This window comes from Otolemur garnettii, unplaced genomic scaffold (genome assembly GCF_000181295.1).
Source record: "Otolemur garnettii isolate 467f Iridium unplaced genomic scaffold, OtoGar3 scaffold00057, whole genome shotgun sequence".
In the NCBI taxonomy this organism is placed as follows: Eukaryota; Metazoa; Chordata; class Mammalia; order Primates; family Galagidae; genus Otolemur; species Otolemur garnettii.
In genome coordinates, this window is record NW_003852452.1 from 8,903,644 (window position 1) to 8,927,180 (window position 23,537).

The 23,537-nt window shown below is 41.1% G+C and overlaps 1 protein-coding gene across 1 annotated transcript in view; it reads right to left on the reverse strand.

The window, feature by feature from the left end:
* TMTC1 (transmembrane and tetratricopeptide repeat containing 1) overlaps nucleotides 1-23,537 on the reverse strand; it is a 260,798-nt gene that overhangs the window by 210,897 nt on the left and 26,364 nt on the right. Inside the window, exons 3-5 of the mRNA XM_023514731.1 lie at nucleotides 22,184-22,257; nucleotides 19,064-19,240; nucleotides 15,290-15,496 (exon numbers count right to left, since the gene is read on the reverse strand). Coding sequence (XP_023370499.1) covers nucleotides 15,290-15,496; nucleotides 19,064-19,240; nucleotides 22,184-22,257 — 458 coding nt within the window. The remainder of the gene's footprint in view (nucleotides 1-15,289; nucleotides 15,497-19,063; nucleotides 19,241-22,183; nucleotides 22,258-23,537) is intronic.

Below are 23,537 nucleotides of genomic sequence, written 5' to 3' on the forward strand. Positions count from 1 at the left end.
CTGAGGTTGCCTCGTGTAATTTAGAGTGTTCCCAGATTAAATCTCCCAGGGTTATTCCAGATTCAAAGATTCTCCTCAGTCTCTTCCAGCCTAAAGGGTACTAGCTCAGGACCAGGTAAAACCTGAAGATTCCTAAGGGTGCATTTTCTTCCTGGCCACAAAGATGCACCAGTCCATTCTCTATGCAGAAATCGACCTTGTAACCAGATCAACCAGAGGGTGAAGCATAATTTATGTGAGATAGTTACGGTCTCAGAATGCAAGCTATATATAGAAAACCCACGACAGTCATTGTGTCCGAGGAGAGAGCAAAGGCAATGAGACCCCAGGTACTGCTACGGTAGACATTAGCTATAGGGAACTGTTTTATTCTTTAGGGAAACCAAAAAAAAAAAAAATAGACTGAAAGAAATGACTACACATGAATATGAATGTTTATTATGTTACCTTTTTATACTATCCTGAATATTTTAAATTTCTCAAAGAAAAAAAGAAGAAAGAAAGAAAGAAAAAAGGAAAAGCAACCTTTTCCTTAAACGATTTCTCTTAAAAAAGAAAAAGCAGTGATTCATGTGTGCACCAGCTTGACCACATGAAACACGGGTTTGGCGTGCCCACAGCAAATGCTCACACAGGTAGCCATTAACTTTGAAATGTCCCCAAAGCAACACTACACACACACACACACACACACACTCACTCTGTCTTGCAGAAATGTCACACATAAAGAAGTGCTACCGCAGAGCGGCACGGCCATCCACTCAAGAGACAGAACGATCTGGAAGCAGGACCGTATCTATCACTGAACAGCTAGCTCACCGCCGCTCCAGAGAGGGTTTAAGGATTGTATGTAAAGACTTCTTACAGCTGAAATGTGACACCCCACCCAGCACTTCACTTTAAGATGAAGAATGCTTTCTGGGAAGTGCTGAGCAGGCTGCTCTGAACAGAGAAATCTCGCATCTCTCCAGCATGATGCTGCCCTTGCTAAGAGCCTGGCAGAGCACCAGCATCCAACATGGAGATGGGGAAAGCCGCCTGGGCCCCTCCAGAAGTAAAGAGGGGAGACAGATTCCTGCTCCCTGCAGACTTCTGCTTTCTCCAAAAGATCTTCCTAGATAGTGCCCAAAAGTTTCTCCAGAAAACACCATCAGGGTTTGACCTCGACAGCCTGGATAGTAGAATCAGATGGATGTGGGTTCAAATCCTAACCCTTCCATGCCTTTCCCATGTGCAAATGTGGCAGGAAGACCTACTTCATGAGGACACGGTCACAGGTAAATGAGCCGAATCATGCCTATCTCCTGGTTTATAAAAGGCATTCACACTGGCTCCCTTTACACACCAGTGGGGAAGAGGTAACAAATACTTAAGCTAAAACTCCTAAAGACACTGAAAAGTAGCCCCACGCATGTATTAAACAGGCAGCGTCTCCATCCTCCTCCTTCCCCAACACTAGAAAGACCGATATTTTCAGATTCACCTACACTGGGGAGTGCTAACTGGGAGTCTGTGTTGTACTAGGCCTCGTACTAAACTCTTCACGTGCTTCATGTCCTTTACAATAGTTACTACCAATTCTTCTTATTTTATAGATCTAGAAATCAGCTGATCCAAGTTTATACTACCATTAAATGAGAACTCTCAGACTGACCCCGACTTTGTGTTATTCCAGGGTTCGTGCACCTAACCACCGACCAGGCCACTGCTTCATCATCACTAAATGTAGACACAGAAGGAAAATCTAGAATTGCTTTGGGGTAAAATCGTGTTAATAGAACTCTTTAAGTCAAAATAGTATTCTCCTATGTGAATGCTGAACTTCGTTTCTTACGATTCAAGCTCCACAACTAAGAGTCTGACATTCTGGGCCTCGCTCAGAATTCATCTTGGCCAAAGTGAATTCTTGGCAGTTAGTGGCTGCAGTCCGACGCGGAGGTGCGCTTGCTGCACCACTTAGGAAAAAGCAGTCAATATTAGCTCACAGAGCTTCCAATCGATCAAGCCAGAAAAGGATATTTACTTTGCATCTGCTCATTTTCCTTGCCAAGTAGAAGGGCAATTATCTGTGCTAGTACGAAATACAACAGCTGCTTGGACACAACACACAGAAGAAGAAATGATGAATTTAATCAGAAACCTGAAATCAAAATTATAAATACAGCAAAGTGAGTGGATAATTGAAAGGGACACTCAACACCATGAAGTTCCCGTCCTTCCTGTTTTTGTAAGGCAATCACCAATGCAGAAAGCTTAAACCAGTGGTTCTCAACCTTCCTCATGCCGCAATGTACTTTCATTGTTAAAAAGGGGTCACGACTCACAGGTTGAAAACCGCTGGCTCAAACCACTGGACAGGTATTAACAGTTTCTCTCTGTTGTGAGCTAAGAAAACATGCACCCCCAATCTCCTGTGACTTTTTCTTAAATATGAAAAGGCTACAAAACTACAAGTTATAAAACTGCAAAAGTGGGTAAATTAACTTTTAGACAAAAGACGCTCTTCATGAAGCCAATATTGAGCTTTCAGAGATATACTGAATTCGATTATGGTAAAAAATCTTGAAAGGACCATTTTGGCATTCTCAAAAATGTAACAATATCAAGTGGCTTGGATTTTCTTACCTTCACACTTAAGTAATAAGTTCCATCCAGCCTCATGATCAGAGTTCCCTACGCAGGACTGTCATTCAGATGAGCAGACCACTACACTGCTGTCCTCCCTCGGCGGGAGTACAAGTCTCTTGACATCACTCCCATGTTCCCCCTGAGCGGGCCCCTCTTTACCTCCCCAGCCTCAACTCCCACTGAGCAACTCCCACTGCTCATGTCCTGCGCGCGCGCGCGCACACACACACACACACACACGCTTTGCAACTGCCTACCTTTGTGCCCTTGCTCAGGCTGGGCTTTCTGCCTGGGGAGACCATCCCACCATTCTTCAATTCCCTGTCTTCTCCACTAAAACTCAGCAGGGGCCAAGCTTCCCAGGCTGGCTAAGGCAACCTCCCCTATGTTTCCCGCAATTCTGTACACTTACCTCTGTCGTTGCACTTTCCACCCTCACTGAAATTATCTTTTCATTTCTCTGACTTCCCCACCAAGATGTGTGCTAATCCCCGCTGAGCTAATCAGAGTCTCTTTTTTGAGCATTTGGAGTCAGGTCACAGTTATTCTTATCCATCTCCTACAAAGATTTGAACAGGGGTTAGAAGGGAGGGTATGAAGTTGGAATTGAGGCAGTCCTGCACTCATGGAATCAAGAAAAGTCAGTCTCTAAAAAGGAAGGAAAGAGAAAAGCAACATGGGGGTTTAAAAATCAAAAAGAGACACTATAAAGCCCCAAGGCAAAAAAATAAGTGTTCTGACCTTGTCATTTCCTGTGTCCAAAACGCACCCTCACTACATATCCTCGAATGCTGTTAGATTCTAGTGTGTACCCTCCCAAGAAATGTATAAATTTGTTTTTAAAGGTTTTGGTTTTGCAAGCAAATGATACCTAAGACATTTCTATATAGTGTTTAATAAGTATTTATTAATCAAGTAACTAATTGCTTTGAAAGAGTTGATAGCAGTCGGTCTGCAAACGTACAGCTTTAACTATACTATGTTATCTATGACTGTTGAAGACACAATACACATAAGCCAAAGTTTAAATTTCTTTAATGTTAACATTTTCCATTAATACATTTGACCTAAATTCCAAAAACTTAGGTAACCAAGAATCCAGGCTTCTGCTGAGTTGTTTTTTTTTTTTCTGAAACAGAGTCTCACTATGTCACCCTTGGTAGAGTACCGTGGCATCACAGCTCATAGCAACCTCAAACTCTTAGGCTTAAGCGATTCTCTTGCCTCAGCCTCCTGAGTACACGAGACTACAGGCACCAGCCACAACGCCCAGCTAGGCTCCTACTGAGTTTTAAAAGAGAAGACAAAGAATTGAAGAGGGGTGGAATGGTCTCTCCAGACAGAAAACACAGTGTGAGCAAAGGCACAAATGAAAGAAAAAAAGAAAGGTGACAAAATGGACATTAGCAAAAATTTCCTACACAGTCTGTTCAGTCACTTGCAAAGGCCTCTAATTATTGTATCTCATTTTAAGGTCAACGGCCAGCACCCACACAACTTCCAAGATACACACGCAAAGGAGAAAGGTAAAAGAGTTCATAAGAGTTAGCAGAAAACAGACCTTAACAGGAGTATCGAATGACATGAGACCACCTACCTAGTCTCCTCTGCATCAATGCATCAAAAACAAACAAATAAACAAACAGCAACAACAAGATCCAGGGAGGTAAAGTTACTGGCAGACGGGCCACAGCAAATCAGACTCGAAGTACGATTCAGTCTGGCCACTGGCCAGGCTTCTGAAACCGCCCCAGGCTGCCCATCATTTCTTTACCTCCAACACAACCCAGGAAATATTAAAAAAAAAAAAAAAATCAGCATCTCTTTATTGTTCAGGTTTTTCATAAACAGAAAAAGGGACAATGATGAGAGTTTTGATGTTCAAGACATTCTGTTCTCTTAGTCACTGACCATTAACGCACTTGTATTTTCTGCATAGAAAAGTCTGAAGGTTGTCACCCGTTCTCTACTTGTTGGAAAGGTTTACCTGTCCTGGGCAGCTGTAAAGAAGGGAGAAACATGTTTCATAGGAAATAAATGCACAATCTCTCCCTAATTTTGCAACAACATAAACTGTGGTTTCATAATGAAAAAAGCCACTTTTTTAATCACAGCTTTTTTTTTCATCATAAATGCAGTACGGATCATTATTCCTTTCACATTCCCTTCGTTGTCACAAAGAAAAATTACTTTAAGGAAGCCAAGGGAAAAGCATTAAAAACAGAAATCTATAATAAAGACTTAAGTGTCAGGAACGAAAAGCTCGACCACTCAAACCCTGAAATGGATTGGGTTTTGATTAGGTACCTGGGGTACGTCTATTTCTTAACATAAAACAGAAACATTACTCCTTCCCCCTACCCAACTCTGGCAGGTTGTTTGGGTTCGAGTTGTTTTATTTATTTATTTTTCCAAATGATGATATATTAATGCCTCACCCCTCAGAAATCCATACTTACGTTTGCTTTAAACACTTCACCAATACTTTCATAGGTTAAATCGCTAAGGGTAAATCTTTAATGCCAGGCCCCTCATGGCATCTGCAGCTTAGGGTGATTTCAAAATCAATACGCATCTCCAGTTTATATGTAAGGTAGCAAAGATCATGGCTTGAATGATATAAATAGTATTAAAAATTCATAAATCTGCAACATGAAACACATCTTCCTATAAGGTGGTATAGGAAAGATGTGGGGGGTGTTTGTTTATCTAAAAAAAAAAAAAGAGCAAATTAAGCCATTATTATGTGCTTTTCAACCTAATAATTTGTTCATTAAAGTCATGTTTTATTCAATAGTAATTCTAAACACATCAAACAATTTAATTCTTAAAAAGGGTCAACCATTAGTCTCAGAAACTAAAAATAACTCCAAGCATATCTTTAGAGACATAACAAGGACGGAACTCATTAGTTAAGAATTACATGTTATCACAAGCATTTTATTATTCTGCTAAACTCTGAGAGACCTCCTATTACTGCGACCAGAATGTTTTTCTCTTATCATTTCCCTCTAAAATGTAGTGAGTGGGAAGTCACCAAATCTCATATGCAAGTGGAAACAAGACTATATAATTTTCCTTCATAAATATAGAAAAAAAGAAAAAAATGAATGCTGTAGAAATCTTTTTTTCTAAACAGTAATTCGTCCACAATGGCTTTGGCATTAAGAAAAAAAAAAAAAAAACCACGGAAAGGAGTTAAATCCTAGCACAGCTATTTGTGAAAAGCCACAATTAAAAGCTATTCTAAGTTCTTTCATGTATTAACTCATTGTTTTTGGCAATAACCTCATGGACCAGGTATTATTATCGCTGCTATTTTACACACGAGGAAAGTGGGACACAGAGAGTGTAAACAGTTTGGGTAAGAGCATATGCCTGGTAAACAGAGGAGCAGAATTAGAACCCAGGCACTCTGGCATGAGTCCACGTTCTTTATCACGATGTACACCTCCTACCTCACAGATTTTCTTATAAGAATTAAAACCATAAGCTGCATATAAAACTAGTAACTTGGCTCCTGGCCACTGGTCAGTGCTACAGTGGTACGTTGCATAACGTTGACCGTGGTGAGAGTCACGATCACAGTGCATGCTCCTGAACTTTAAGAGCATTTTCAAGTCATTTGTATTTCTACAACTCTGTTTTTCTTTTCCTGGATAAAATGCCCTCCCCCCAAAGTCTTTTTGAATTTTTAAAAAATGTTTCTTTCAAGAGTATGTATCTTTAAGATTCACTTTAAAGTATGTGATCTTTAAGATTCACAGTGCGTTTGTAACACATAACGCCAGGTCAAAATGTGTGTCCCACAACGTCCAGGGCAACCACAATGATCTATTACCTGGCATAGAACAGTGTTCTCGTGAAAGAATTATTTACATAACCCTTCAGCACGTACAATGTTAAGATGAACGGATACTGTTTTTATTACAATCACTCCACAACCTCTCAGCAAGCTACGTTAAGAAAGAAAGAAAAAAAAAAAAATAATAAGCTGCATGACGGTAGCTTTAACTAAAAGAGCAAAAAAATCAACAGCAAACAGAAATCTACAACACCCCAAACGCCATAGCCATGTTCTCCAGGAGAGGGAAAGCTGTTTGGTGGCCTCAAAGTTGGCTGCAACACTCTTAACTGCATCGTCCAGAGGTTAAGTATTCCATATGGTGTCTGCTGAGCTGATGCAAAGGCACAAGACCTGAGACCTTCTTCCAAGAGCCTACTGTGACAGGGACAGAATCACATGCCGACCAGAATGCGACATTCTGATAGAGCTCTCTTCCAACACATGTCCCTGTGCATCCAGTTGGAAAGCAGATGCCTAAGCTCGATTGTGCTGCACCAAGGAGGGAGAGAACTTATCATTCACTGACTGAAATTCACAGGGGATCAAAGATTGCCAAGCATCAGAACCCAATCAAGATGAAGCAGAATGAAGCAGGAGCTGCCAGCAGTTAGAAACTCTAACAACTGCTATCCATAAAGGAAAAGGAATTTTGCCTCCTTAGCATGTGATTTATTTAGAAGAGGCTTTTGGTTCTAACTTCTGAAAGAAGCCAACAAGCACTTTATTGAAATAATCCATTTTAGCACTGAGCTCTGTTCAAGAACCAAAGAAGATTTCAATAAGCTTTAAGATGAACTCCTAGGAAATAGTAAAATAAATACACACACATACATACAAACACACAAATCTCTCTTCACATTCTCTCTCCACAAAAGAAAATAGTTTTCTGGCAAGTCCCACATTCAAGAAAACAAACTTGGGAAACAAGCTTAGGGAAATCAATCCACGGAACTTGAATGTATGCTAACATCATCCCAATAAGCATTGTCCATAATTAAGAAGTCTCATAACACTGACTGGTGCAATTGGTTTATTTGGAAAATAAAATTTTTACTTAACTTTTTCAGTTTTTAACACATTCACTGCCATACTAGGAAAATATTTTTTTTCCTTGGGGCCACAGTGTTTTATTAGGTAAAGATAGGTCGAATGATGCATGAATTATATATGCTTCATGTGGCCCCCAGTTTAAAAAAAAAAAAAAAAAAAAACTGGTGTGAGTTAAATACAACTCACACAGCAGTTAATGTTTCAAATAAATTGTCCACCATTTCTATCACTCCTATTACAAAACACCAGCATTTGTTCACCAACAGGCTCTTAGCAAAAGCCACAGCCAGTTCACTACATTAAAAAGAAAATGACAATGGAAAAGTGACCAACAGTGAGAAAGTTCAGGGCATGTAAGGAACAAACTTCAGAAAAGGATCTCATTTGGATCTTCTGTCCAAAGGTGGATAAAGAATTGTAAAGGTGTATGAAAATAAATAACTTTGATTATGCTACTTGGTCAGTGTCATTGTATAATTCAACCTGAAAGTTATTGCTTTCCTGGGTCCACTGCCATCATGTTACCATCCTCCCCAAACAGTCACAGTGATCTGGACACAGCCATCTGAAAACTACATCTAAAGACATAAGTATTTATGCCATCAAAGACAGATAATTCCATAGCAAAATGTGGCCCAGGTCATCTTTAAACAAAGCAAAGGACATGAGGAAAAATTATTAATAGCTATTAAGGAATTTCCAAAGTCTGTTTAAAATAAGATCTTGGCTCACACCTACTTCCATGAGGTGTTTTATGTTCTTAACAGGCATTCATCATTGAGGCTTATATTTTCGTTAGGGGGGTTTAATGTGAGGGATGGGGATGTATTAAGCAAATATGAACCCACATATTTCACTTTTAACTGATGGACGTATTTTCTGTAGAAACCCATTAGTTAATTTCACACCCCTTTAATTCAGCCATTTCATTTTTGAAAGTAGAGGGTGAATGAGACTGAAAATGGCTTATCCGAGATCAATCAGTGGGAAAGCATGAGAGGTAGAGAAGAGAACCCAGTTATTATTCATCAATAGTCCAGACTTTCAACGCAGTTTTTTTTTTTTTTTCTGACACCTAAAAATCTCACACCACCTCACTGAATTTCTCTAAAAGCTGAGATGAGGCTGTTAATAATAGTCTGGAACACATTTGCCTACTCAGAAAATCATACATGTGGTATAAAGGTTCAAAATCTTATCTCAGGGGTTTAATTTCCACCAGCATTTCTAACGTTGGAGAAAAAGAGGTCAATGCAAGGTCTACAGAAATAAAGCATTAAAATGACACTTAAAAGATCCATTACTAAGTTCATCATTGAAGGTCAAAATATTTATAGGCCTGCATAAGTCCCCTGAATTTAATCCCATTACAATTTCACTTTAGTACCAAACTGTTTTGGAGTCTTAAGCATGTTTTAGTTTCTTGATTCGCATGCCTACGTACAAGATATTTACCAAGAAAAACTTTTAAGATCCACCAAAGTAAAAATCTAACCACTGTCTCACCCACAAAGGTAGAAGAGGAGTTCATTTTAAATAAAAATGCCATGGTCGTCACCTAGCCAAGTCCCATAACAACAAAGCCTTGTTTATTTCACTGCCATGTTCTCAACACCAAAAATAGTGCCTGGCACAGAGTAGCTGCTCAGTAAATATTGTTGAATAAATGAACGAATGCATGATCTATCACAGACCTGGCAGGGTAGCAGAGCAATAGGAAATGTCCAAGAATTCATTAAGCCAAGAACTGTCTTCAAGGCCTGTTGTGGCGGCTGCCATTTGAATATGAAATCAGTCAAGTATAGACATGAAGACTCCATGTGTATGTGTACATGAAGTGAAGCTGAGATTTCATTCAGGGTTCACTGAGCTTTCTCATGTGCACAAACATCTTCATGTACTGAAGATGGCAAAGGTCAGGGTGGGGTGAGGGAATGTTTACACACAGAACATTTCTCTTTTCACATGGAGTAATTCAGTGAAATGTCACCTGATTCCAGAGTGGGTGCTCTTAGTCTTAGGTGTTGTACCCTCCTTTCTACCCATAATCCATTCACTAAATCACATATGAAAAACAGGTAATGAAATAAAGAGCTGCAGTAAGATTTTTCCCTGGGATTGAATTTTTTTCCTGTTTTAGGTAACTTCTGAAAAAAAGAATTTACCTAATAAAAGTGTTTAGCCCAATTTTCTGTCAGCCTCATGCCAACATATGTGGTACAAATGTGTGCAGTCTCTAGGCTGAAATCCCACACAGACCTGCTACCTGCATGGTACAGGGTACCCTTTTCAGAGAGCACTCAGGTGCTCAGAAACCCACACAGGAATAATAATATTCACAATCCTGAACTGGCTGCCATGCACGAGGATTACATGACTGGCTACGGTACTCTAGACATCTGTGCAGATTACGCGTACTACTGGTTTTAGTCTTGACAACCAATTTCAGAGTAATGTGCGACTATAATTTCCCCCTTTTAGAGATGAGAAAACTATGGCTCACTGAGATAAAATAACATGTCCCGTATGAAATAAATGATGGAAATGATGGAGCCATGGCTCTATCTGCAGAATCAGACATCTTCTATAGATGAAGATAACATTGCCTGTGTTAATTTATTTGCCTTATGTGACTACCTTCTGACAAAAGCATAAGCATGGTTTTACAAAATAATTTTAACAATAATCAAATTTGTCCTCCAATATATGATCTCTTTCTTTTCCAAAGAGAGAAGCTATATGACAACTTTCCAAAGAGGAAGAAATAATCCTTGCTCCAAAACTTGTTAACTCAGTGAGAATCTGACTCAGTTACACCTGTGCTGTCCACTTCTCTCCAATTATCACTCTGGTGGTCCTGTGCTTAGGATTATAATTTTAAAAAGTAACCTACAAAAGCATGTCATCTCACTCATTGCACACATAATAGCGCCAATATCCATATCAAAAGAAGTCAAGAGTTGTCTCATTTATGGACCCAAGGATGAGTGCAAGAATCTTTCTATCCCTGAGGGTTGGACAGGGATATCAGCTCCACATGCAGCCTCCTTTCCAAAAACAAATCCTTGCCTAGGACTCCAGGCTTCTTTTTTTATTTTATTTTTTTTTATGAATTTATTTTGTATTTTACTTATTTATTTATTTTTATTTTTTTGAGATAGAGTCTTACTCTGTGCCCTGGGTAAAGTGCTGTGGCATCACAGCTCAACCTGGGCTCAAGGGATCATCTTGTCTCATCCTCCCGAGTAGCTGGGACTAGACCCACCAAAACACCTTGCTGGTTTTTCTGTTTTTAGTAGAGACAGGGTTTCACTCTTGCTCAGGCTGGTCTAGAACTCCTAACTCAGACAATCCATCGGCCTCAGGTCCCCCAGAGTGCTGGAATACAAGCATGAGCCACTGTGCCCAGCCAGGACTCTGGATTTTAGAACATGGTAAATGGGCAAAGCACAGGCTTAAGAGTCAAACAGCTTGGGTTCCAATCTTGGCCTACCACTTAACTAACTATATGCACCTGGATAAGGTTTTAAAACCTCTAAGATCCTCAGTTACTTCATGGCAATGAGAATTATAATATTCCCACTACACAGATATTGTGATGGGTGCCTTGGATAACATACGGGATTTGCTAGACCCCCTTCCTAGTACCCAGTAGACAGATATCACATGTAAAGTTTCCTAGACCTCCTGAAGGACCTTCTGCACTAGTGTGCTGGAGCTTGGCTTGCAAGAGTTGACTATTGAATTTTTAGGAATTTTGCAAGCTAGTAATTAAAAATAGCCATTACTGAAACTTAAATTCCATGAACTTAAAAAAAAATCATATTAAGAACAATGGTAATAATTAAACTATAACTTGGAAGTGATACAGCTCATCACTTCCAAGTTATAGTTGACTTCACTTTAATGTTACCTACGCTCTTGAGAATTTCTTATGTCTACCACATCTGTCTGTTGGAAATATCACATAATGACAGGCTAGGGCATCTCCCTCCCAACTCCATGGGCAGTGATGTCATACTTGTAGCTTGATATCAGCCATGGTGGAAGTATTTACATGGAAATTAGCAAAAGCTACAAATCACAGAGAACTCAAACTTAGTAAAAAGAAGAAAAAGAAGTGATCCCATTTCACTACGGGCAAGAGACCTGAACAGAAACTTCTCTAAAGAAGAGAGGCACATAGTTTACAGATACATGAAAAAAAATGCTCATCTTCTTTAATCATCAGAGAAATGCAAACCAAAACCACTTTGAGATACCATCCAACTCCACTAAGAGTAGCCCACATCACAAAATCCCAAAACTACAGATGTTGGCGTGGATGTGGAGAAAAGGGAACACTTCTGCCCTGCTGGTGGGACTGCAAGCTAGTACGTTCCTTTTGGAAAGAAGTTTGGAGAACACTCAGGGAACTAAAAATTGACCTGCTGTTGGATCCTGCAATTCCTCTACTAGCAATATATCCAAAAGACCAAGAATTACTTAGCAAAAAAGATATTTGCACTAGATTACTCATAGCAGCTCAATTTATAATAGCCAAGTCATGGAAGAAACCCAAGTGCCCCTCGACTCATGAATGGATTAATAATAATTGTGGTATATGTATACCATGGAATACTATGCAGCCTTGAAAAAAGATGAAGCCCTTATCTCTTTTATGTTTACATGGAGGGATCTGGAACATATCCTCCTGAGTAAAGTGTCTCAAGAATGGAGGAAAAAGTATCCAATGTACTCAGTACTCCTATGAAACCTATTTATATTTACTTACACATTCTTGTAAAAAATAGAACACAACTATAGCCCAGGACGATGGAGAGAGGGGGAGGGAGGGAGGAGGGTAAAAGGAGGGATCCCACCTATGGAACATATGACAAGGGTACAAGTCAAATCTGTGAAGTGTAGAACATAGATGTTTTGGCACAATAACCAAGTAAATGAGGTGAAAGCTATGTTGATTGGTTTAATATAATCACGTTAGAGTGTATTTAAAAAAAATCAGCACATTGTACCCCACATACGCATGAATGTACTCATGATCTATGTGTATTTGACTCAATAAAAAAAAAAAAGAGGAAAGAATAAAAAAAAAAAAGCTACAAATCAGAAATTCCTTTCTTTGGAAAGCTGGTTATTAAACATTTATCAGCACATCATCGGTATTCATATTTCATCCCTTCCCCTTCTGATCCAGCATCTTTCATCTCTCCCCTCTGTGGGTTATCTCTGAATACACAAACATAGACACATTCAAGCAATTTAAAATGAAAAACTGAGAAAAACTAACATCCCCCCAATTAAGGATGTTTTTTCCCATTCCTTTATTGCCAGATTTACTGAGAATGTTCTATCTATGCTTAATCCCAACACTTTGTGACCATCCAGTCATTATTTTATTCTTGTCACAAATATTTTAGCCACTCCTATTATCCAGATGCTCTGGCGGGGACAGGTGACACAACTGTGAGCACACACTGGCAGGGTGCCGCCTGCCTGAAGGCCACAGTCCCTTGGCAGTCTGACCTCAGTCCCGCCTTGAAAGTCTCCAATACGCTTAACTCCTTTCTGTTCTCTTCTTTTGCCTTCCTTAAACAAGTTTACAATTTCTCAAATGGTTTTGTCGTCTTTTTCTCTATGGACCGCAGCAAAAAAGGTGAGATTTTCCCAAACATTTTCATCATTTATCCCTCCTTCCTTTCCCTTCAGGTATTTCATGCATTACTCTGAGTTTACCTTCTCCCCAGACCACAGAAAACTTAGTTCCCCCCTAGCTTTTCTGCTCAGTCACTGATCCCACCATCCACCCAGCTGCTTAGTCCAGAAACCCCCAAACCCTTGTTTTCTCTGGTTCCCTCACATCCTTATCCCAAACACTGGCTAAAGTCCTTTCGGAGCAGTCTTGACACTAGATCACAAATCCATGCCATCCCTTCCTCTCAGTTCCTATCACTCTCAGCCAAGACTCCATCTTTCCTCACCTGGTCCATATAAAAAGCCTGGTAATCCTCCTCCCTTCTTCACGACTGACTCCCAGTAGGCTGTACCATGAGGAAGCCAGAGTCAACATTTTTTTAAAATGTGATCACATCTCTCTACCCTTTAAAAAAAAAAAAAAGAAAGAAAGAAAAGAAAAAAAAAAAACAAAACTCCAATGTCTTCTCCATGGCACTCACAATAAGACTCTAACACTTATTCTCCAGGCCCACAGAGCCCTTTATTAGCTGGGCCCCACCCATCCCCTACCTTCAGGCCTTCTCCTCCCACCTGCTGGGCACCCTCAAGCCTGAACCCTAAGTCAGATCCTTTCAGGGATGGCTCCTCCCCTCATCAGAAGGATTAGGAGCCTTCCCTTACCAACCAGCCTGACTCCCCCCAGGCTGACCCATCACACTCCATCCTGTCCCAGCAGGCACAATGTATTTACTGTGGATCACTTACTGTGTATCACCCTCTACTAGAAGGTCAGCTACATAGGAGTAAGGCACCAGGCTTGCCTATTTACCAGGATATTCCTGGTTTCTCCAACATGCCTGGCACATGATGGCCCTCAATATATATTTACTGATCAATGAATGAATGAGACTAGATCCAAAAAAAAAAAAAAAAACAGGCAAAGGTGAAAATACCTGGAAACAAAGACCATCAAGGGACTACAGAAAGGAATAAGAAGAGCAATCTGAAGTGGAAAAGTGCAACTATTATGAATTACTTTAGAATGATTGGGAGGACATTAAGCTGAGGCTGCTCCAGCACCCAGGGTTCCTACAAAACCAATGGAAACCCAACTCAGAGTAAAATGAGAAAATGAAACTTAAGCTTAACCAATACCTCGCCACTTTAACCAATCAAATTGCTCCACTTCTACACTGGTCCTATAAGAGCCTTCCCTGTGCTCCCCCCCACTCCCCCAGCCACGTTAACCAATCAAATCTCTCTGCCTCTGCATTTGCCCTGTAAGAGCCTTTCCCATGTTCCCCCTTCAGCCACTTTAACCAATCAAGTGGCTCCACCTCTGCATTCACCATGTAAGAGCCTTCCCTTCATTCCCCTCCAGGGGAAACCAAGCCACCTGCCTCTGGAGCTGCCAGATTCATCAATCACTGTCTGCTCAAATAAACCCTCTAAAATTGTAACTGCCTAAGTTTATCTTCTAACACATATTTGTTAAATTCTGACTTGCCTGTGGCTTGAGCTATTTGAGAGACAATTTAGTGAGCATCTGGCCTGATAAATCTATGTTTATTTTCATGGTTAGGTCAAAGAAAAAGGAAGAATGGAGAGAAGGAAGGAATTTCTACGCTCTAAAGATTTTCCTGAATCTCCAACAAAAGTTCAGAGAAGATGGTCCCCAGGTTTGTTTCCTACCTACCTTTGCTGGAATAAATTCCCATCAAATACAAGGAGCCAGAAGAGAAGAAAGAGGAGGCAGAGAGAGCACCTGCCTCCCCAGGAGAACCCAGGGGTCTGTCTTCAGGTGGCCAAGGTGTACAGACCCTTGCCTCATCCTCCTGCATCCTAACAGAGCAGACAGCAAGGCTCCCCCTTGCTTCCTCTAACTACTATTTTCCTCTCCAATCTAATATAGCGAAGAAACGGGCAGGAAAGGAGAGAAAAGGAAGGGCTGGGAGGGAAATGCTGGGGGAGGGGCAGGGAAGATGGCAAATTGCTGACAGTGGGGTTTCACTCCTCCTGGTGCCACAGGCTGCACCAGATGCTGCTGGATGTAGGAGACACGCAGGACCAAGAAACCCAGCCCAGTACCTCATCAAGGACCACACAGCTCGCGGCGACACTGGGAATCCACTGCTCTTGGGCTCTGGTGGCAGTGAGGAGTGGCAGCCACCCCAAGCTCCTTTGTGAGGGAACCGCTGCTGCCTCCCGCTCTCGCGGTGAGGGTGGGCTGGCAGGGAGGCGGGCTGGGGGCTCCCGGGCTGCTGCAGGCCGCACTGATGGATGACCCCATTGCTCCTAATGGTGCATGGAATTAGAGGACAACAAAGTCAAACACAGGAATGAGGCTGGCGAGGAGAAACAGCAGTACCCTGCCCCACCCCAAGTCCTGCTCCCTGCAAACCATTCTGCAAAGTCTTTAGCTCTTTTGTTTCTGATATTTACTGCCACATTGTAAAAATAACATAGTTATGTATTTTTCTCATTTTTGGAACTTATACTGATTTCCTACTATAGAAAACTAGACCTTAGTCTCTCGTAAGTGGCCACCAACACACACGTTCATCCCTCACCTTCTAATGTTATTTCCCTCATAAAATTTGACAGAAATGGCATTCGGGATTTACATTATCGTGACCCTGCAAAATAGTGTTCACAGTCGAACCATCCAATGTCCTCGATGACATTTTTCTGTCATGAATCCTGAGATCAAATTCACAACCACTAGATGAGCAAACATTTAAAAACTTACCAAGTGATGGTAAGAAAGTGAAACAAAGATTCTTATTCATTGCTCCAACCATTTCAGGAGCAATGGCTTAGGATATAATGCAGGCAACACCATCTGTCCTCCCCCTGCAGGCCCACAACTGTAGTGACTGCAAAGAAATCCTCATTCACCTGCACAAGAACGCATGAGCAAAAGGCCTGCCTGCAGCTCAGTTCACAAAGGCAAAAATGGAGAAGTAACCTAATTCTAAACCCCAAAGAATGGATCAATAAATTGTCATAATTAAATGCTACACAGCAGTTAAAACGAATGAAATACAGCATTCGCTACGTCTATCCATATGTATGTATCTCAAAAACCCAATGTTAAATGAAAAAAGGGAGGTGATATCACTTATGTAAAGTTTGAAAATACATAAAATAATCCTATTTGATAGTCACTGGTATACACACGAAGTGAAGTCACAGAAACAATCAGAAATGAAAAGTGCCAAATTCAGGATTATGGTTATGTGTAGAGCAGCGGTTCTAACCTGTGGGTCGCAACCCCTTTGGACTGTATTAAAGGCTCACCGCATGAGGAAGGATGAGAACCACTGCTTTAGAGAGACAGGGGAGGGACTAGGGACAGAGAATGTTATTTTCCATGTGTTGGAAGTCATATCCCCATTTTTGAAAAAAGAAAGAAAAGAAAAAGAAAGTTAACTTTCAGGAGCTGATCTTTTATTAAAATTCCTTCCTGCTAAAGGAGACGTCAAATAGAAGAAATCTAGCCCAATCTTAAAATTTACATTGCCCTTCTTGTAGGAAAATGCTTCCAGTGTTTGTTTCTATTTTCAATGCTTGAACTGTTTCTTTCCTGCTGCCTGATCCATGGAAAGATCATAGAAAGATCTCAAGAACCACCTAAGGCTAAAATATTTCTTCTAAATTAGCAAATGAAGTATAAAGGGGGTGGAGGGCAGGACTCTATGTGTGTGTGTGTGTATACATGCACTCATTATGTTGGGGGCACAACTTTGTAAAATTCTTAAAGGAGTCTACAATCCCTCCTAAACACTTAGAACCTCTGAGCTAGTGAATGGCCTCCTGGACCTGAGCAGATGTCCTACAGGTTGCCCTGAGTTCCCTTGCAATGTCCCTTCCACAGAGGCAGTGGTAATCAGGGGAACACTCTGGCTCTGGAGTCATCCAGCCATGGGTTCCAATGTTGGCTCCACTTGGGCTGGGTGACTGCAGAGGACACTTTCTGGGCCTCTGTTTTCTCCTCAGTGAAACAAAGACAATAGTTGCTGTGAACAAGTAGCGTGGCCCAGGGCCTGCCGCCCAGCCGGCCCTGAAGAGATAGTGACCCTGTTTCCTCAGGTCTCCCTGTTATAGGCTCTGGTTCCTGCTTCCCACTTTTCACAACCATAATCAATCAATCAATCATAATCTGTCTCTACCAATATCCTGCATACTTTTGGGTGGAAGGAACCTAATCTGTTCTGTTCTTGGCCATGGCAGAAGCAATCTGTTGAATGGGTGGATAAAAGGATCAAGGAAAACAATGAAGGCCTCTACTCATGCAGCACCACTGAGCGTGAGAGGTAAAAGTTCCTTAAAAAATAAAAAAGGCCTAGGAGCCACGGGACGTTTAGACTGTGGATCAGCAGTATCATTCCTTCCATATAACTCCTGGCAGTTTAGTATCAGGAAGGTTAAGCAAGATCATCAAAGAAGGAAAAAAGACAGTTATCTCCTTTGAAAAAAAAGTCTGGCTCAAGAGTGACCAGATGAAGAGGGGACCAAGGAGGACGCAGGCAACAGGAGGCTGCCAAGTCCCGAGACCAGAGGGGATAATACTTCAGTGACAACGTAAATGAGCCCTGGATTGGACCACAGCAGTGAACACACCTACAGTGAGTTGTCCCATCTTTTTGCTTTTTCTTTGCAGGAGAAAGAAATTAGGAGGCAGAGATGAAGTGGCCACGTGAAAAGGGGTTTATAGGTTGTTCTATAAAAAGTAAGGCGCTCGGCAGCCTCTGGCTCATGGTTTTCATGGCAGAGTTGAAAGTGATAACTGGTTTACCGAGAGCCAACCCAGTACTGCAATCTTAAAATTATCTCCAACTGTCACAGTCCCAGGCAGGAAGAGGATCGGAATTTCCTGACTCATCTCCGTTTGTTGCCATTCAAAAGCACTGCTCTTAACATTCACGTCAAGAAGTATAAAGACACAGTGTAACCTAATTCTTTGTGCCCTCAATGAATCCCAAACTATAAAAAAGTATAAAGACACAGAAAATGGAATAAAAAGGCAAGAATGTTTTAAAACATAAAATTTTTCATCTGAGAAGGCAGGAGAATAAATCAACCCCATCTTTAAAAAGTTCAAAAGGGAGGGCCTTGTAATTACTGAAAATGGGGTCTGCTTGTAAAATTGTTAGTAATTATGGGTTTGATGGGGGACGAAAATTACAGTGCGTGCTTGAACTTTTTAATATGCCAATTTAGTGATTCTTTATCATCTACAAGCTACGGAATAAAACGAGTGTGCTTTAAATTTTTAAACTGAAAATAGGATGCTCTTTGATTTGAACATGATGTATGCATGTTCCTGTAAGGTTCAGACTGGCTTTTTGTAAGATTCTACTGGGCAGCTCCTAAAACCCTTAGGTACCAGCATCATTATGAGAGCAGACAAACAGGCTCTAAGTTAGCAGCGCTCCTGATGGCCAGCGCTCATTCAAATGAAGACATTCAAAGTAAACTGTTAAAACCTGTTACTATGTGCCACCTCTGCTCTCTGTGGGAAGCAAGATTTTCTCAACAGCATACAACCAAAACAAGCCAGCACCATAAACTTGCGGTTAACACAGATACTTTCTGATTCTAAATCTGAGGTTCCCAAAAAAATGTCATAGTCCTCATTGATTTCTATAAACATGTAAAGAATTTTAATCTCTATAATCCACGTATCCTAATGCAACAAGCCTTGATGATTATGTAACAATTACACTACAGTCTAAGGTAAGGTTACATTTTAACAAAGCACTTGCTTGCACTTTTTTAATGAATGCTGGGAAAATACTGTTTTAAGTAATTCTCTGCCCACGATGCTCTGCTTGATATCACAAATTTAAAATGACTTACGACTTGTCTTGCTGGTGGGAGAGGGAGAAGAGGTCATAAACTAAGCACACGCCAAACACGGTGACGCCCGTCTCTTTCACCAGCATGGCGCAGGTGCCCAGAACCAAACTGAGAAGCAGGAAGAAGGGAGAAGCTGTGGGAGGGAAGCGTTCCCCAACGCAGCCCTGACCCAGACTCCTGGAAAACAAGTCGGAGATTCTTTTAGTCTAAAAACCGAATGTGAGTTGTTAAGAAAAATTAACTTTTAAAAAGAAGAGTTAATGTCTAGGTCATTTGTTTACTAAGTAGGTGAGCAGATCCCTTCAAGAGTACTCATCATACAATTATATAAAATTGCTAAGATGGAAAAAAGTAAAAGCCCATGGATACTAAATTTGGTCCTTAAATTATTGGATATACAAATTATGACAAAATATGGTAGGCAACCAGTGAACACTAAAAAGCCATTGAAGAAGCTACCATAGGGAACATACTGAGTGACACGGGAAGATGTTTAAGTGAATAAGTACATTTTAAATGAAGAATATACACTATTTAACCACTTGTGTGAGCCCTGGAGCCAGGTTCCCTGGGTGCATATCGTAGCTCTGCAGTTAAAGGACTGGGGAATAGGGGCAAACGACTTTGCGTCTCTGTGCAAAGCTGCATTTCATGTGAAGTAAGTGGGCTGGCAGTCTTGTAAAATCACTTCTATATCAAGTGTTTATCATCATCAATATCATTTCTATACACAAAACAGTCCGTGAGATTTTATATATACACACATATCTAAGGTATGTCTATCTATCTATCTTATATCGTGTGTGTGTATATACACACCAAAATATGATCCCCACTTCACTCTGATGAAAACAGAGACATTATAACCTTTTACTTTTCTTTTGGCTTGTCTGTATTTTAAAATTTGTTTCTCATAAGCGTGTACTGGACAACGTTTATTATTTCTGACTTTCCAGCAAGGATTTTCAAAAACTCTCCAGTGCTATAAAGTCTTTGTTTCACCTTACAAAATACCAGACCAAGAAAATTCCCTATTCCCCTCTGCAGGTACCGCACCTCCGGCACCTACGTCTTTGAAGTGAAGGCCAAGATTTCTGCAGTGGTGATGGCTTCTCTTCTGTGTTAGGTTGTAGAACAGTCGCATAAAATTGTATGCACAACGTGCGGTAGTTAGGCATTTCTCTACCAAGTTGGCCTATAGCTTACACTTCTAAAAGTGAGAATGGCATCACAGCAAACCTGCAAAAATAGGGCTGAATACCCTACAGACGCAGACATGCAGCAGGCCTGCGCACATCCCCAAATGCATTAACCACACAGAAAAGGCCTGAGAGAACAAGTTTGAACTGAAAGACATTATTAATTCTGATCTAGCGTCAGAGTAAACAAGAAACAATGAATTGTTACATTTGGGCTTACATTTTAAGATGTCGTAACACCATATCATATGATTAAAAATGCCGGGGGGGGGGCGTTACAAAGGTAACACCAGAAGACTGTACTAAGGCCAAATACCACACTAAGAAAAAGTCCTCAGAGTGAATTCATTGCATTCTTGACTCAAGGTCTAAACTGGCTTATCCCAGTGTGTCTCTGTCCCAACACTACTGGCATTTTTCTTCCAGATAATTCTCGGTGGGAGGGGCTTGCAAGTGCAATGCAGGATGTTTATTCAGTGTCACCTTGGGCCTCTACCCACTCGATCTCCATGACACCTCTTTTGTTCTAACAATCAAAAATGTTTCTAGATAGTTCCAAATGTCTCAGGTGGTGGAGGAAAGGGGCATGTGGCTAGGGGATGGAGAGTAGTTACCCCTAATTAAGAGCCACCCATATAGTTAGGTGTGGTGGCAGGGACCTGTAGTCCCAGCAACTCAGGAGGCTGAGCAAGAGGATCGTTTGAGCCCAGGACTTTGAGGCTGCAGTGAGCTGTGATGGCACCACTACACTCCAGCCTGAGCAACATCCTGTCTCTTAAAAAATAAAGAAAACAACTACTGGTTTAGAATAGTACTCCTCAGAGTCACAGGCTTTCTAAGATTATAGGTCAATTGATCGATTCAAAGATCAGGGCTCACAAAGCCTTAATAGTGCATCTCTCCACCAAGGATGGCAACATAGTTGAGCTGCCCCCCTTTCCTGGGCCATGACTGAGCCCTCTGCCCTCATTCAAGTTCTCTTTCTAACCTATCCCTTTCTGCAGGTGGACACGCCACCACTCAGGTGAGCGGGTGATCACTCTGAGGTAAACGTGCAAATAGTGGGCCATTACTTAACCACTTTTCAGTTTCCCAAAGCAAAGAACTGCTATATTTTGATGAAAGTATGTGGAAATTGGCAAACTACAGTTGAGAAATACGACTATCCATTCAGCCTTGTTATTTTAAACTCTTAGCTATTACACTGAGGATAATACAAAGGAAAACAAATAGGACCCAAATGAAAAGGAGAAATCAAATAAATCCTAGGAAAACAGGAGAAAGCACTGCATTTAGTTTATTTTGTTTTATTGGTGTTATTTGAGAGAGTCACTCTATCACCCTGGGTAGAGGGGCCATGGAGTCGTACCTCAGAGTAACCTCAATGTCTTGGGCTCAAGCGATCCTCTTGCCTCAGCCTCTTGAGTACCTGGGATTACAGGCGCCCACCACAACACCGGGCTAAGTTTTCTATTTTTAGTAGAGATGAGATTTCTGTCTTGCTCACACAGGTCTCAAACTCCTGACCTCAAGCAATCCACCCACCTTGGCTTCCCAGAGTGCTAGGATTACAGGTATGAGCCACTAGGCTGGGCTTGCCCCAATACATTTTGACTCAGAAATAAAATTCAAAATTCCATTGCTAGTTGGAAATTATAAGTCAGGGAAACTGTAAGTCAGCAGAGCCAGGAAGCAGGAGTTTGCACCCCCATCCCTGGGAGAAAGTCTCTTTAACATGCTCGAAATAGGCAGGTGGGAAAACAGCCCAGCATTGGATAAAGAAAGGGTTTCCTCTTCCTAGTCCCCAAAAGCTTGCTGAGCATTTCACAGCCAAAAGCCCCCATCCCCTCTTGGGCACAAGCTCACCGTCTGCACCCAGGACATGGCTGTGCTCGCAGAAGGGACGCTCAGACACACATACCTATTGTAGGAGAGAAAGGCCAACAGAAACAGCAGACACGCTAACACGTCAGCTCTGCCAACGATCCCAGCCACCTAGGAAATCAAAAAATGTAAGAAGTAAAAACCTCAGAAAATTGCTTTCAGAAAACCATTACAGAAATACATTACCGAGAGATATTTGTTCTTAGATGAATGAAAGATATAATAAAATAGAAAACACACTGTTCTTGAAATTCTGATGTCTGAACTAACCACCTCTGATTATCCTATATATTTAATAAGAAGTTTATAGAAGGGGGAAAAAAGCAAGATTTCCATGCTTAACTTCATTTTTAACATCTCTTCCACAGAGAGTCAATTCACACTATCAAAATTTATTGGACGGCGCCTATGGCTCAAAGGAGTAGAGTGCCGGCCCCATATGCCAGAGGTGGCAGGTTCAAACCCAGCCCCGGCCAAAAAAATTGAAAAAAAAAAATTATTCATTGATGGATTGATTGATTCATAGAATTTTTTTGAATAATAACTGAGTGCCAGACATTGTGTTAGACTTCGGGCACCGGAGCCCTAATGAACAGAAGATATTTACAGAGTACTAGGAAAAAAGTAAATTGAGGAATCAGTATTTTTGACAAAAGAGGGAATGAGTTTAAACTCCCAGTTGCTATATATGAGTGTGTGTGTGTGCACATGCATGTGTGCATATATTCCATAATTCTGTCACTGAAAGGGCCAAAAGCAAGATACTTCAGTAGCAAAGAGCCATCACAGCACCAGCCACAAGCCATTCCTCTGTTAAGAGAACAAGAACTCCTTCGAGAACTAGCTGATTCCAGTGCCAAGGCTGGGGAGATTCAAGAGGAGCTTGAATCATCTACTTGTGTCAGAAAGTAAGAAAGTGCTCAGAGAATGACAGTCAAAAAGACACAGAAGCCAGTGACAAGGGACTCTCACTGAACAAATCTGGGATGAACTGAATGGCAAAATAAATAAAGACTTTAATAAATCATTAAAAAATAGAAATCCATGAGTCTACACTGACAGTACAGTCACATGCAGCATAACAACATTTAAGTCCACAATGGACTGCACACATGACCTTGGTCCCATAAAATTGTAATGCCGTATGTTACTGTGCCTTTTCCGTGTTTAGATGCGTCTAGATATACAATGCCACTGTGTTATAATTGCCTCCAGTATTCGACATGGTAACATACTGTAGAGGGTTGTAGCCTAGGAGCAGTAGGCTCTACCATACAGCCTAGCTGTACAGCAGGCTACACCATCTAGTTTTGTGTACGTGCACCCTATGATGTTCACACAATGACACAATCACCACTTCTCAGGATGTGTCCCCATCTTTAAGTGACACC